Below are 14,829 nucleotides of genomic sequence, written 5' to 3' on the forward strand. Positions count from 1 at the left end.
AGCGGCTGCCAAGACCTATGTGAAACCTCCATCGCTGGCCAACTTGGACAAGGTCAACTCCAACAGCCTCGACTTGCCCTCCTCCAGTGAGCTGCACACCCCTCATACTGCCAAGCTCCAGGACTTGCACCCCGCTGGCGGGCACCTTGCGCCCTGCTTCAGCCCCAGCCCTGCCCCCATCCTCAACATCAACTCGGCGAGTTTCTCCCAGGGCCTGGAGCTCATGGGTGGCTTCAGTGTCCCCAAGGAGGGCAGGATGTATCCCAAGCTCTCTGGCCTTCACCGCAGCATGGAATCCCTACAGATGCCCATGAGCCTGCCCAGTGCCTTTTCAGGGGGCAGCACCACCACCCCTGCCCCTGCTGCTGCACCCCCTGCCAGCACAGAGGAGGAAGAGGAAGAAGAAGAGACAGGAGAGCTGGGCTGGAGTGGGAGCCCCCGGCTCACGCATCTGGACAGGTATGGCTGGTAGGAGGTTGGTGAGCTGCTGTGGCACCTTCATGGGCTCACATTGCTCCCTGCTGTTCTGCCATGTCCTTTGCCTGCTTCAGAGTCTCTTCCTGCTACGTTTCTAGGGAAAAGCTCCCTGTTCCTGCAGCTCAATCCCCATGGTTCCTTCCCTAGTCTGCGCAGGGATGTCACTGATCTTTCCTTCCCTTCCAGTGCCAACCGCGACAGGAACACGCTGCCCAAGAAGGGGTTGAGGTAAAAGAGCCTGAATCACTTTTGGATGGTGCTGGGGCGGGAAGGCGGGGCTTTCCAGGGTAGTGCCCCTGAGCCAAGGGAAGCTGGGCTGCAGTGGGGTGGGCAGGAGTTGGACGATGCTGGTCGATCTTACTGTGCCTGTCTGCAACTCCCCAGGTACCAGCTCCACTCCCAGGAGGAGGCCAAGGAGCGACGCCACTCACATGCAGTCAGTGGGCTCCCCGAGTCGGATGAGCAGCAGGAGCTGCCCTCGCCCCCTGCCCTCCCCATGGCGCTGGTCGGGAAAGGTCCGCTCACCAGCATTGGTCAGTGCCCTCCGCTGCTAACCCCTTCCCTCCTGCTCCCTGTGCTCCCTGTGTGATGTGCTGGTGCTTCCCTGGGTGCTGCTTGTCTCCTTGACACCACCAACACCAGCACCTGGTGCTTTGGGTGCTGGATTGGGACCAGAGATGTCCATCCCTTCTGCTTCAGGGCGTCTCATCCACCTTTGGGCCTCAGGCCATAGATGCTACTCTGGAGGTGCCTGGGTAGGCAAGGAGTAAGCCCTGCCCTGATCTGACCAGGACCTCCATGTTCCTGGAGGGTTTAGGGGGGTCCAGGCAGACAGGTTGGGGCAGCAGGCTCCACTCCTGCACCTACAGGTTGGGCTGTGGCATAGTGGTACTCACTTAGCCCTGGGGCAGTGGATTTGTTTTCAGCCCTGTGATTACCTTGGTGCTGGTGTCCAGGCCTTCCCAGCATCAAGCTGCCTTTTAGCTTTCTCTGGCCCCTCCCTGCTTTGAGACCACAATCCCTGCTTCCTCACTGCATCACAGCTCTTGTGGATTCCTCCCAGTCTGCTTCCCCATCCTGACTCCAGGTTCCCAGTGTGACTCTGACCCTGCCTCCTTCCGCTTTCTCCTTGCAGTGAGCCCCACTGCCACCACAGCCCCGCGGATCACCCGCTCCAACAGCATCCCCACCCATGACTCCACCTTCGAGCTATACAGCACCTCCCAGATGGGCAGCACCCTGTCCCTGGCCGACAAGCCCAAGGGCATGATCCGCTCGGGCTCTTTCCGGGACCCTGTGGATGATGGTGAGAGTGTGCTGCGCTCCTGCCTAGGCAGAGGAAGCTGCAGAGGGTTGGTGGGGCTCCCTGAACCCTTGTCCCTTCCTACTGGTGCTGCCATGGCATTGTTGCATGGGTCAGCAATACTGAGGAGTCTGTTGGAGAGTCCTCAGCTGGCATCAACCCTGGGTGTGCCCTGACCCCCATGGGTACTCAGTGTCCTTGGGTTGCCCCTAGGGTGCTGTGACACTGATGAGGAGGGCATCCAAGCAGACAGGGAGGGCAGCAGAGCCCCCAGGTTCCCCAGAGAGGAGGGTGCAGGTGGAAGGTGTTACCTACTGTGTGCCCAAGGAGGCCACCAGGCACACACTGAGAAAGGGGCAGAGCTGAGCAGCTGCCATCCCACCCCGTACTTCCCCCAGACCACCTCAGAGCCCTCCACCCCTGAGAGCCCAGTTACCAGTTGTGCCCTGACCTGTAGCCCCTGGATGCTGCTCTCCAGGGCACCCTGACAACTTTGGGTTTTCCTGTGTTGCAGTTCATGGATCAGTGCTGTCCCTGGCCTCCAGCGCGTCCTCCACCTACTCCTCTGTAAGAGCCGTCTCCGTGCTGCGCTGCTTTGTGCATGGCTGGGGGGTCTGGGTGGGACTGGGGCGGACTCTGTGCTTGCCTCTACCTGGTGCTGAGCCTGTCTGTGCCTCGCTGCCCCCCTGACTGCCTCCTCTGTCTGTCTGTCCCTCTCTGCTCTCACGCTGCCAGGCTGAGGAGAAGATGCAGTCTGAGGTGAGCCCACACCCTCTGCTCACGGCTGCTCCTGTCCCCAGTGAGGGTGAGTGCCTGGCCCCTCTCATCTCTCCACTCTCTCCCCATAGCAAATCCGCAAGCTGCGCCGCGAGCTGGAGTCCTCGCAGGAGAAGGTGGCCACGCTGACGTCCCAGCTGTCTGCTAACGTGAGTCCCTGTGGGGCACCCTACTCTATCCATGCAGGGCATGGGGTTGGTGCTGGATGTGCCCATGGAAGCCCTGATTTACTCTTCAGCCTTTTGCGTCCCACACCTGGCAGTGAGTGCTCACCTTTCCATGGGTTTTCACCCAAATGTGTGGGCTCACCTGTTTCTCCACTTCTCCCAGGCCAACCTGGTGGCGGCCTTTGAGCAGAGCCTGGTGAGCATGACATCCCGTCTGCGGCACCTGGCTGAGACCGCTGAGGAGAAGGTGGGTGTATCGAGGTGCTCAGTGGGACTCGTGGGGCTGGGGGGATGCTGGACTTGGGTGATTGCCCCAAGGGTGCTCTTGGGGTGGGCTCTCCACCATCAGGACGCACGCTCCATGGCTCCCAACTTTGCTGCCCCAGGACACGGAGCTGCTGGACCTGCGAGAGACAATTGACTTCCTGAAGAAGAAGAACTCAGAGGCCCAGGCTGTGATCCAGGGTGCTCTAAATGGCACTGATGTCACCCCCAAAGGTAGAGCATGATACTCGTGCTGGGACTGGCACAGGGCCCCAGGGCACACCCTCTCATGGGGGAAGTTCATCTGGAGGCAGGGTACCCTGGGCAGCAGTTTTTCCCCACCTGGGATCCTTAAGCATTTGAAACCAGGATGCAGAGCCATGAGGACAACCAGAGCTGTCACCATGGGAGGTCACAGTGCTGGCATGCAGGCAAATGGTTGGTTGTCAGTCTTGGGAGACCTCCTTGCCAGGCCCTTAGCGAACAGCCAGTTTTGCCTGCTGATCTTGACTTTTTTCGCGTAAGTGCTGTTTCTGGCCCAAATACTCCAGTGTGAGTGCAAGGGGCTGTCAGGAAGATGGCCTGGGACAGCAGGAGGGTGATACGTGTGTGGGCAACGCTGGCAGCACCCATGTGTGTCTGAGCCCCATGTCATTATTACAAAGTGGCTCCAAGAGCTCAGAAGGTGTTGGGTGGGAGGAGGGATTGGGTGTAGGGAGGGGGGACCATAGGATGCTCTGGCATTGGGACAGTTGCAGGTGGCTGATCCCTCCTTTCCCAATCTCTCCTGCTTGTCTGGCGGACCCCAGAGCTGCGCATCAAGCGGCAGAACTCCTCTGACAGCATCTCCAGCCTCAACAGCATCACCAGCCACTCCAGCATTGGCAGCAGCAAGGATGCTGATGCCAAGAAGAAGAAGAAGAAGAGCTGGGTGGGTTGGATGGGGCACTGGCAGGAGAAGTGGGGCTTGGGGAGTCACTGGCAGGGTCTGCTCAGGGTCAACCCCACAAACCAGCTGCTCTCTGCCTTGGCCTTGTAGTGTTGGTGCCCCATGTCCCCTGGGGACAGCAGTAATGAGGAGAGTGTAACTGCCATCGATTTGTGTGTTGAATTGTTGGCTGGGACTTCTCCAGCCACTTCAGGAGTTTCCTAGCCCTGGCCCTGCATGCCTGCTTCCTTGTGTATTCTCCCGTGTTTCCCTCCTGCGCACGCAGGCTCTGACAGTGTGGAGGGCCGACACCTCGGCCGGGCAGCCCATTCCCTGCACCAGGCAGCTGTGAGCTGGATGTGTGATTAAGTCTTGCTTTGTTTTGTTTCTCTCCCCCTATGCTGACCTCAACCCTTTTTTTCCAGGTGTACGAGGTAAGTCCCATGCTGTCCAATGCACCACATCCTGTGCCCAGCCAAGGCCCTTGCTCCATTTCATGAGACGATGCTCATACACTCCCCATCCCATCCATCCCACTGGCACTAACCCCAGCACAGGCCATCCTTGTCTCCAGCCAGGCTGTGCCCACCTTGGCTGCTTCCTTTGATGTTAAGGACAAATATGCACAAATATTCAAGTAGGTGGTTGAACTGCCAGAGGCAGCAGGAAAGGCTCAGATGGGACTTGTCCCATGGGTGGGAACAGTTCCCTTCTTGCCTAGGGAAGGCAGGTACTCTCCTGACTTCCTGTAACTGGATGTTTTGGGATGGGGACCTCGATGCAGTCCTGCTCAGTTGTCACTGAGGGCTCTGAGGTGCACCACCCATCTCTGCCTCTTCAGGGCTGCCTGATGTGGTCTCAAGTGGCTCTGTCCCAGTCAGCACCCACATGGGTTTCAGTGCTTCCCTGCTTCCACCATCAGCAGAGCTGGATACCTACTTTGTTTACACTGAAATGCAATGCTGCTACTTTTTGAGACACCCTAGAGCAGTCTGCTGGTACCTGTGGGGATTGGGACAGATCCTGCGTTTTCTCCATCCCTTCTTTCTTCCACCTTCCCTTGGAGCAGGCCCTCGCACGTGTTGTGAGCCCAGAGTGCCCATCCTGTTGCTCTCCCACTGGTTGGAGGGACCTGGTTTGGGTCTAGTTTGGTCCCTGTGCAGTGTTCATCCCCCTCCCTGGCCCCAGCCTGCTGCTCACCCACCCGTTGCTCTGTGTGCTGTGTGCATGCTGCATGCTCAGATGAGACACGAGCATGCTCTGTGGAGGGCTGGCTGCCCCTCTGTGCTCCCAGCAGGATCCACAGGGCAGAGGGAGGTGTGGGGCAGGACCCTGGCTCTGCAGTGGCTGGAGCAAGGGACAGCCCTGTAAATAAATGCCTCTTGTGGAGGGGTGAATGTGGGGATGGATTGGCCCTTCCTGATGGATCAGGGTGCTGGTACCATGCCTGAACAGCCTGGTGTAGGTGGTGGTGGGGAGCAGGGCTGGAAGACATCCTGACCAGGATGTGGGTCCCACTCTTTGGGGCTCTGGTGCCATCTGGGCTGGGGTGAGTGTTGTTCAAAGGGCTGTGCACCCTATCCATTCACTATGCCAGTAGAGTGGGGTTAGACTGCAGCCTTCCCCAGCATGGTGGTGGTGCTGCTTCTGTGATGGGTGTGGTTGTACTGGTCCCGCTCAGACTGTCTGTAGGTCCTGGCAGGACTAGGCCAGGTCTCTGCTTGCAAGGCTGCACTTCGGACTGTCTCTAACAAGAACATTTCCCTCTCCTGTAGCTACGCAGCTCCTTTAATAAGGCCTTCAGCATCAAGAAGGGCCCCAAATCAGCCTCATCCTACTCGGACATTGAGGAGATCGCCACGCCAGACTCATCAGCCCCCTCCTCCCCCAAGCTACAGCATGGCTCCACAGAGACTGCCTCACCCTCCATCAAGTCCTCCACATCCTCCTCTGTGGGCATCGACACAACTGAGTACGTGGGGCCTGGGAGGGCCAATGGCAGGGGCTACAGGCTTCTGCCAGAGACACGTGTGAGATCTGGTCTCTCCCTTGGCCCAGGCTCTTCCAGGCCCACAGCGAGGGTGAGCCCGAGAAGAAGGAGGTGTCAGAACTGCGGTCAGAGCTGTGGGAGAAGGAGATGAAGCTGACAGACATCCGCCTGGAGGCCCTCAACTCAGCCCACCAGCTGGAGCAGCTGCGGGAGACAATGCACAACATGCAGGTAGGGACCCCTGCCAGCTGCCTGGCTACTCTCAGTACCAGAGTGCCCACAGTCCTTGCATCCTCACCACTGAGCTGTGCCTCAGGGTGCTGCTGGCATACAGCTCCTTACCCAGTGGCCTACTTTATTGTGCCTCAGCTGGAGGTGGATCTCCTGAAGGCTGAGAATGATCGTCTCAAGGTGGCCCCAGGGCCTTCAGCAGTGCCAGGTTCTGTTCCCAGCCATATCACGAGCACATCGGCCTCCTCTTCACCACGGCGCTCCTTGGGTCTCACCCTTGGCCATGCCTTCAGCCCCAGCCTGGGGGATGCAGGTAGGGGTGATAGAGCTGCTGGCAGATGGAGAAGGGCTGGGATAGGGAGGAGTGTGTGGTGGCAATGTGCTGCTGCTCACCTGGAGTGAGCAGAGGATCTGTTGTGCTGCCGGTGCTGCTGTCATCCACAGTAGTATTTGCCTCCAGCTGTGCATAGCCAGGCCTGGTGGCTCGGCTCTGGCCAGCACAGCCTCACTGCTCCATCCCCAGACATGTCTCCCATGGATGCTGTCAGCGCTGGCACCCAGAAGGATGAGCTGACGCTGCGGATTGTGGTGCGCATGCCGCCCCAGCACATCATCAAGGGGGTAAGTGTGGGCAGTCTGGGGAGCCTGACCTGTCACCATGTCATGGCCCTAACGAAGAGACAAAGGATGACTCCTGGGACTGGATATGGTGCTGTAGCACTGCACACTTCTGCCTTGGCTCCTAGGACCTCAAGCAGCAGGAGTTTTTCTTGGGCTGGACCAAGGTGAGCGGGAAGGTAGACTGGAAGATGCTGGACGAGGCTGTCTGCCAGGTCTTCAAGGTAGGAGGATGAAGAACACTCTCTAGAGAGCCATCCTTTGACTCTGCTCCACCACACCTCCTATTCCCTGGCCCAGGTCCTCCCCAGCTCTCTTGGGGCTGCTCTCTGCTAGCCCTCAGGAGCATTGATAGCCCTGTTCTTCTCCATGTAGGATTATATCACCAAGATGGATCCTGCATCTACACTGGGGCTCAGCACCGAGTCTGTCTACGGCTACAGCATCAGCCACATCAAGCGGGTGCTGGACATGGACCCACCAGAGCTGCCATTGTGCCGCCGGGGCCTGACCAGCATTGTGGTGACACTCAAAGGTCAGTGTGGCAGAGGGGCTCCATGATTGTGCCATATCCCTGCTGTCTCAGGCCATTTCAGGGTGTGAGTGGGACCCTCAGCCCTCCCCTGCCCACAGGCTTGAAAGAGAAGTGCGTGGACAGCCTGGTGTTCGAAACACTCATCCCCAAGCCCATGATGCAGCACTACATCAGCCTCCTGCTGAAGCACCGCCGCCTCATCCTCTCGGGGCCTAGTGGCACCGGCAAGACCTACCTGACCAACCGCCTGGCTGAGTACCTGGTGGAGCGCTCTGGTCGGGATGTCACCGAGGGCATTGTCAGCACCTTCAACATGCACCAGCAGTCCTGCAAGGTGAGGGCACACAGCAGCGTCCCTGTGGGCACTGGTGCCATGGTCCCCATGGCTGTCATAGCTACCCCACACATGACACCTGGTCTGTTTTTTCCAGGATTTACAGCTGTACCTGTCCAACCTCGCCAACCAGATCGACCGGGAGACGGGCACGGCAGATGTGCCTCTGGTGATCCTCCTGGACGACCTCAGTGAGGCAGGCTCCATCAGCGAGCTTGTCAACGGTGCACTCACCTGCAAGTACCACAAATGGTGAGAGCCCCTCTGCACCCCTCCAGCACAGCCCCATGGCACACACATCCTCCCCACTGCTCCCACTGAGGTCACTGGGCTGTGGGATGAGGCCACATATGTCTACTGTGCTCAGATCAGCTCTGTCTTGGGCAGGGGTGACTCAGAGGCTTTTTCTCATGAGTGTTGTCTCTCTGTCACTCACTCAGCCCGTATATCATTGGCACTACCAACCAGCCTGTGAAGATGACCCCAAACCACGGTCTCCATCTCAGCTTCAGGTACATCCCTGAGAATCATCTTTAGGAGTTGTAGGGGACAGAAGCTATCACTTGCCCCTGGGTGTTTCTGTGGTCACATCCTATGACTGGGGACCCTGATTAGCACTGAACCCCAAGCCTGTCCCTGCCATCCCGGAAAGATCTGGTATTCCCCGACCTCAGGCAAACTCAGGGTGGGGATGCAAGGAGGACTCCAAGAGTCTTGGGGAGCAGGACAGCTTGTGTGGGGACCCAACCCTGACCACCAGAGTCCTTCCCCAGGATGCTGACCTTCTCCAACAACGTGGAGCCAGCCAATGGCTTTCTGGTGCGCTACCTGCGGCGGAAGCTGCTGGAGTCGGACACGGACATCAATGCCAACAAGGAGGAGCTGCTGCGGGTGCTGGACTGGGTGCCCAAGCTCTGGTACCATTTGCACACCTTTCTGGAAAAGCACAGCACATCTGACTTCCTCATCGGTACGGCCCTGCCTTGCCTTCCTCCTCTGCCCCAGGCTGCAGGGAACCCTGGGGACTGGAACCAAGCCCTCCCAGAGGATCTCGGGGAGGCTGACATGTTCCCTTTGTCTCCCAGTGCCACAAACCACAGCTGGTGGGTGATGCACACAAGCATTGCTCTTTCCTGGGTTGTCTTTGTTCCTTTGGGAGCTGTCACTAGGGGTGTCAGCCAAGGCTGGCAGTTCTCCCAACACCCTTCCCTGGGCATGGAGCATCTGTGTGTTCCCAGGAGGATCCCCCCATGCTTCAGCAGGCTTTTGGGGGATAGATTGAACTTGGCAGCTCCCTTCCTTGCCTGGGAGATGCTGTCTGCCTGCTAGTCACTGTTCCCAAGGGCACCCTGCCAGCCAGGTGTGCCCACCTCAGTGCTGTGAGCCTCCGGCCCAGTGACTGGAGAGGGGGACCCGGCTCCCATTTCTACTGTTTGCCTTCCCCCCCCAGGTCCCTGCTTCTTTCTGTCCTGCCCTATTGGAATTGAGGATTTCCGGACCTGGTTCATCGACCTGTGGAACAACTCCATCATCCCTTACCTGCAGGAGGGGGCGAAAGATGGGCTCAAGGTAACCAGTGCTGCTGGCACATGGGAATGCAAACCAGTGTGGGGACACACTGATACAGCCATCGTGGGTTGGGGAGAGAGGGGAGGCACTGGGACTGTGGGTGCAGATAACATCTCTGTCAATCTGTGCCCTGTGGCTGTCGTGGGACATAGCACTGTCCTGGGAGTTCAGGGTGCCACATGCTCTGGCATGTACTGAGGAGTTGGCTGCCACTTGCTCCCTGCCACAGGTCCATGGACAGAAGGCTGCCTGGGAGGACCCCGTGGAGTGGGTGCGGGACACCCTGCCCTGGCCGTCAGCGCAGCAGGACCAGTCCAAGCTCTACCACCTGCCCCCGCCCACCATCGGGCCCCACAGCGCCGTGTCCCCCCCTGAGGAGCGCACCGTGAAGGACACCACCCCCAGCTCCCTGGACTCGGACCCGCTGGTATGCTGGCCAGCAGGAGGGGCTGGGAGGAGCTGGTGGCAGAGCAGGGCAGAGCTTCACTTTTGCAGTTAATTCTCGGTGTAAAAAGCATGATTTGAGATGCAGAAACACTTTGTGCTCCCAGGAGGAGCTGAGGGTGCAGGATAGAGGCACTGGCAGGTGGGCTGCACACCAGGACACAAGGTGATATGCTAGTGAAAGGACATGACATGATACTCTATGAGGTGTCATGTCCACATGCAGAGCCACAGATAGGCACACATGTGCTCCTATATGTCCTGATGTGTCACCTGGATTCTCCTGCTGACTGATCAGCTGCCACAGGTGATGCCAGCTGATGCTGTTTTGGCACACTTAGTTTTGAGCATTCTAGCTGTGCCCGAGGCTGGATCCTGGTGCAAGGGAGGGATTTTGCAGCATCTCTGGGATTTTCTTTACCCTCTAAGGAACTTCCCAGTGAGGCTGCTTTGGGAGGGCAAGGAGGGCCAAGTGGCCTCTCCAGTCTTCTGTCTGCCTTGGGCTCCTGCCATGCTCCTGTCCCCACAGATGGCCATGCTGCTCAAGCTCCAGGAAGCTGCCAACTACATTGAGTCTCCAGACCGTGAGACCATGGTGGACCCTGACCTGCAGTCGACTCTGTGAGGCCTGGATGTGCCAGCCCAGGTGGAGGGGAGCTGCTGCTGGGCTGCTCTCATTTTCCTTTGGCATCCAGTAGCGTGGGGCTGGCGAGCAAGCGGAGAGGAGAAGAGCAGGGCTCTGGGATGTCCTGGTGGAAACTCTGCTCATCTGTGAAAGAGCACGAGGTTCTGTCTCTCCTACCAACCCTGGGGGTAGGAGAATCCTGGTTTCTCTTCTTGGTTTTTTTCTGTCTCTATTGCAAACTCTTGGGCTTTGGGACCAAGGTGACCACTGAGGCTAAGCTCCCACTCCTGGGAGCTGCAGGAAGGCCGCTGCGTGGGGCAGGGACCCCATGGGAGCCACCTGGGCCACAGCTGGGAGCACAGGAGGTGCTGGGGCTGCAGGATGAGGGCATGGGCACAAGGGGCTCTGGCTCCCTCTGCCCCCACCAAGCAAAGCCACTGGAGCCTCCAATGTGGAGCTCCCACCCCATACCAGCCAAGGGGAGCATGGCTGTCACTGCTCTCTCTGCACTCCCTGTTCCACATTCATGGCAGCCACTGTGATCAGGTCAGCCCAAAAACCCTGCTTTGGTTATTTTATTTTGTTCCCTCCCTCCCCCTTTTCCTTTGGCCGAGTCCAGACTTTACTTTGGTCCCTTTTTTTGTTCTGGTTCTTTGCTCTCCTAGCCTGGAGCCTGTGGTCTGGTGCCTACTGCTTCCCTGGCAGCAGTGCCCTTCCCCTTTAGTTTCTTTTGCAGCTGTTGGTTTCACCACTCAAACCACCTCTGTCATAAAACTGGTGCTCACTGGATGATCTCCAGTCCCTGAACCCACCTCCTGGGGCCGCACAGGTTGGCTGACGTGGGACTTGGTGGCCAGTGTGGAGGCGGGTGGCAGCAGGAGGCTCCCAGAGCAGCCCCTCACATGGCAACTCCCTCCTCCTCAAAGACACAAGGCATCTGGACGCTGTCTCCCACCAGGCTGGGATGCCCCATACCCCTGAGGTACTGGGGCATGGGGATTCTGCTCTGCTGTCCCATCCCTGGGCAGCTGGATGCCCTCCCTGTCCCCTTGGTGGAGAGGGGTCCAATCAGCCTCCCATCCCCTTGGTGCTGCCAGGCCTGGGGCTGTGGGTCGATGAGCCTGGAGTTGCTCCCCATGCAGCCTGCTCCCCCTGGCCCTGTGCCTTCCTGCAGCCTGGCAGGATCTGTGTTGGTGCTTTGGGGGCACCTGGGGTTGCCATGTGTCCTCCTGGCCTTATCCCGCATTGTCAAAAGACCAGACTCCATGGAGAGGGTCAGCCCCGGTGCTGCCATGGTGCCTTAATCCCTGGCCGTGCGGGTAGGGGGCACAAGGGCTTGGGACAGTGCTGTCACAGCCTGCTCTAGCTCCAGTGTCCTCTGTCCCCAAAGCCAGCTTGCCTGGGATGGAGTGAAGGGGCTGGCACTGTCCAAGCTTGGACTGCTGCCTGCAGCACCCTTGCTGGCCTGTCCCCTGCCATGGCTGCAGGGTGCCCTGCAGGTCCCCACCCCATCCTGTGCACACCTGGGCTCTGGGGTTCTCCTCCTCCTGCTGCCCTCCAGCTCAGCCCCCACATTCATCCGGGGCCTTGGAGAGACATATGAGGAGAGGTGACCCCAGGGTCAGATCAACTGAGCCCACCCTGTCCCCAAACTGCCAGGCTGGGGACTGGGCAGCCTCGGCCCCCTGTGCCGCAGCTGGTGTGGCCTTCAGGAACGCCTCACATCCCTCTGGAACGGGCAACTCCCGCAGTGCCCTTGGAGGCTGCTGCCACCTCTGCCCTCGGTGCTCTTGGCCGGTGTGTCCCGCCTTGCCGCCCCATGGTGCTCACTTCTCCCACTTCTCAGTCTGTCTGACAGCCTCCTGCTGCTGCCGGGGCCGGCCAGCCCGGCCCCTTCCCACAGGGATCTCCGGGATCTCCTCCCCATGCTGGCTTGGGCGTTAGGGCTTTCTGTTCGCCTTCTCTTGTGTTGCTGATGTTGAGGACTCGTTGTACATAGATCCGTCGTGGAACGCCCTGTGTGGGTTGGGGGGGCTGGCCCTGCGCCTTGTCCCTGGTTTTGGGTTTTTTTTGTACTCTGTGATGACTGTGCTGTGCTGACTTCTTTTCTGATTGTATGAGACTCTGGCCCAGCAGCCACTCAAGGTTGGCAGTGGGGACCCAGCTGTCCCCTCCACCCCCTCTCACTCTCCTTGGGACTCTGGTACCCAGGGTGGGAAGAGACTGATGCACCTTTGGAGGCTGCCCTGTGCCCAGGTGCCCTGAGGAGTCCCATGGGAGGAGGGGCAGCCTTGCCTGAGCTTTCTTTTCTGACACCTCCAGGGAGCCACCCAAACCTGGACCAACTGTAGCTTGTCCCTCACTGCTGAGCATCCCCTGGCCTGTGTCCTGCAGGTTCACCCCATCCCTCCCCTCACTGGGGCTGCCCCTCATCCCATCAACTCAGTACTGGCAGCTGGAGGGGAGTAGCAGGTGGGGATGTGATCCAGGAGGAATCACTGAGGGAAGAAGGGCCATGCCAACAGGTGCGCCCTGGGATTAGCATGTTTGGAGCCTTGGCTGGCCTTACCTGGCTGGAGGGGCCAGGTCCTGGTGGGCTCCTCCTGGCTTACACCAAGCACCTCCTGTCCCCAAGGCTGGCAGCTGTCAGAGGGCCAAACCCCTGTGAGCTGAGCACCTCTGTCCCCAGGGAAGGGGTCCAGGGATTGCTCTAAACTCATCCTCCTGCCACCTCCAAGGGTGCCTGTTGTCCCCAAAGGTGCCTGCTACCCCCAAAGGTGCCCATGGTCCCTGGGAGTCCCCTTGAGGGGCTGGAGGTGTGCGATGCCAGCACCTCACCCTCCTGCCCCCTTGAGCTGCTGCTGCCTGGTGGCCTGAACCTTACACTTTTAGCTTTTTTCTATTAAATACAAACAACCTTTTTTAATTAAATAAAAGATGAAATGGACAAATTCCTGTTCTAGATTATCTGTGTAATGGACTGGGTTTTGTGTTTCTTAACTGCATGGTATTCCTGCCAAGGGGTTTTATAGCACTTTTTAAATTTCTCTTTAAGATTTTGGTCCAGATTTCTACTGCTCTTGCCTGTCTGTTTTTTGCTTTTTCCTTGCACTCTCCATGTTTGTAAACTCGCTCCATTTTATACCTGATGTTGAGACCCAGCCCCACATTGTACATAGCTGCGGGAACAATCATAGGGAACAAACAAACACCATCTGTACTCTTTCCACGATTAGTTGGTTTTTACTTCAAAGAAATTTTAAAAGAAACATAAAAGGAAGCCAGGAAAAGGCTTGAGGATATTCTGAAAAGACAGAAACAAATCCAGCCCTGCACCAAGTCAGCTCCTGCTGCCCACACTGCCCGCACCAACTGGCATGTCTCTTCTCAGTCGTCTGTCTAACACCATTGGATTCAATAAAGTGATCTCCTGTACTGTTGGCTCCTGGTCCTGTGTCTATGGCTCTGTTCCTGTATGGCAGAGGGGCGGGTAGTTGTACACATCATAGAATGTGATGGTTTGGATGGAAGGGACTTTAAACCTCATCTCAGTGGAGGGGACACCTTCCACTATCCCAAGTTGCTCCAAGCCCCTGGCCTTGAACATTACCAAGGATGAGGTGGCTACAGCTTCTCTGGGCAGCCTGTGGCAGGGCCTCCCCACCCTCACAGCCAAGGATTCCTTCCCATTATCCCATCTAACCCTGCCCTCTGGCAGTTTGAAGCCATTCTCCCTCTTCCCTCCAGGCCCTTGTCCAAAGTCCCTCTCCAGCTCTCCTGGCCTTCTAGGCACTGGAAGGAGCCCTGAGTTCTCCCCAGGGCCTTCTCTCCAGGCTGAACATCCCCCATCTCTCCTAGCCTGTCACCAGAGCAGAGGGGCTCAAGCCCTCAAAGCAGTTACTCCTGTCCTTGGTAGTTGCCTTCCTGCAAAATCTGGGAAGGGAGCCTTAGTAGAAATGCTCCTGGGTGTAATCTTAGCTGTTTTGCAGGATGCTGGGAGCAGTCTTAGGGGTTGGGGACCTCTCTCCTGAGGTCACACTCCTGTAAAACCTGGGGTGGGCAGAAATGGTCCTGATTTGGAATCTTTGCAGTTTAGGATATGGAAAGCAGGAGGCCTCTTTCCTGGGGCAGGAGAGGAAGGTCCTACCTGAGGTAAGCAGATGGGGAGAAGGGCTCAGGTTGGGTGGGCATTCCCAGGGTCCCTTTTGCCTAACCAGGTCAGATCTGATCTCCCATTTGAAAGGGCATGATGGTAACAGATGCCACATCAGCACAGGGGGACAGAGGTGGCATAGTGTCCCTTGTGCAAATCCAGTTTGCAGAGCACGGCTGGAGGCTAAAGCAGGCAGGGAGAGCCCGGTCTTCCCGCAGCGTCTCCAAATCTGTTTTCCCCTCCGGAGAGCGATACTGGAGCGGGGACAGATGCTTCAGGAGCTGTTGATTAATGACGGGATTGCGATGAGCTGTAAGAGGCTGCAGTGGCGGATCCAGGGCCAGGAGAGGGCTCTTCCCATCGGCTCCCGCTCCTCCCGCAGGCCGAGTTCACACGAGTTCGTTACGTTGGGTG

General features: G+C 58.2%; 1 protein-coding gene across 1 annotated transcript in view; it reads left to right on the forward strand.

Annotated features, from left to right (window-relative positions):
* LOC117007119 (neuron navigator 1-like) overlaps window positions 1-13,697 on the forward strand; it is a 60,121-nt gene extending 46,424 nt beyond the window's left edge. The window contains exons 9-32 of the mRNA XM_033080025.2: window positions 1-459; window positions 664-705; window positions 862-1,010; window positions 1,613-1,783; window positions 2,295-2,347; window positions 2,516-2,539; window positions 2,629-2,706; window positions 2,888-2,971; window positions 3,111-3,222; window positions 3,798-3,919; window positions 4,342-4,350; window positions 5,692-5,888; window positions 5,975-6,137; window positions 6,276-6,450; window positions 6,661-6,758; window positions 6,884-6,979; window positions 7,131-7,290; window positions 7,389-7,624; window positions 7,722-7,876; window positions 8,065-8,136; window positions 8,398-8,594; window positions 9,075-9,193; window positions 9,423-9,620; window positions 10,167-13,697. Coding sequence (XP_032935916.1) covers window positions 1-459; window positions 664-705; window positions 862-1,010; window positions 1,613-1,783; window positions 2,295-2,347; window positions 2,516-2,539; window positions 2,629-2,706; window positions 2,888-2,971; window positions 3,111-3,222; window positions 3,798-3,919; window positions 4,342-4,350; window positions 5,692-5,888; window positions 5,975-6,137; window positions 6,276-6,450; window positions 6,661-6,758; window positions 6,884-6,979; window positions 7,131-7,290; window positions 7,389-7,624; window positions 7,722-7,876; window positions 8,065-8,136; window positions 8,398-8,594; window positions 9,075-9,193; window positions 9,423-9,620; window positions 10,167-10,262 — 3,265 coding nt within the window. The 3' untranslated portion in view covers window positions 10,263-13,697. The remainder of the gene's footprint in view (window positions 460-663; window positions 706-861; window positions 1,011-1,612; window positions 1,784-2,294; window positions 2,348-2,515; window positions 2,540-2,628; window positions 2,707-2,887; window positions 2,972-3,110; window positions 3,223-3,797; window positions 3,920-4,341; window positions 4,351-5,691; window positions 5,889-5,974; window positions 6,138-6,275; window positions 6,451-6,660; window positions 6,759-6,883; window positions 6,980-7,130; window positions 7,291-7,388; window positions 7,625-7,721; window positions 7,877-8,064; window positions 8,137-8,397; window positions 8,595-9,074; window positions 9,194-9,422; window positions 9,621-10,166) is intronic.
* Window positions 13,698-14,829: the final 1,132 nt, after the last annotated feature.

Source organism: Catharus ustulatus, chromosome 25 (genome assembly GCF_009819885.2).
Source record: "Catharus ustulatus isolate bCatUst1 chromosome 25, bCatUst1.pri.v2, whole genome shotgun sequence".
NCBI classification, from domain to species: Eukaryota; Metazoa; Chordata; class Aves; order Passeriformes; family Turdidae; genus Catharus; species Catharus ustulatus.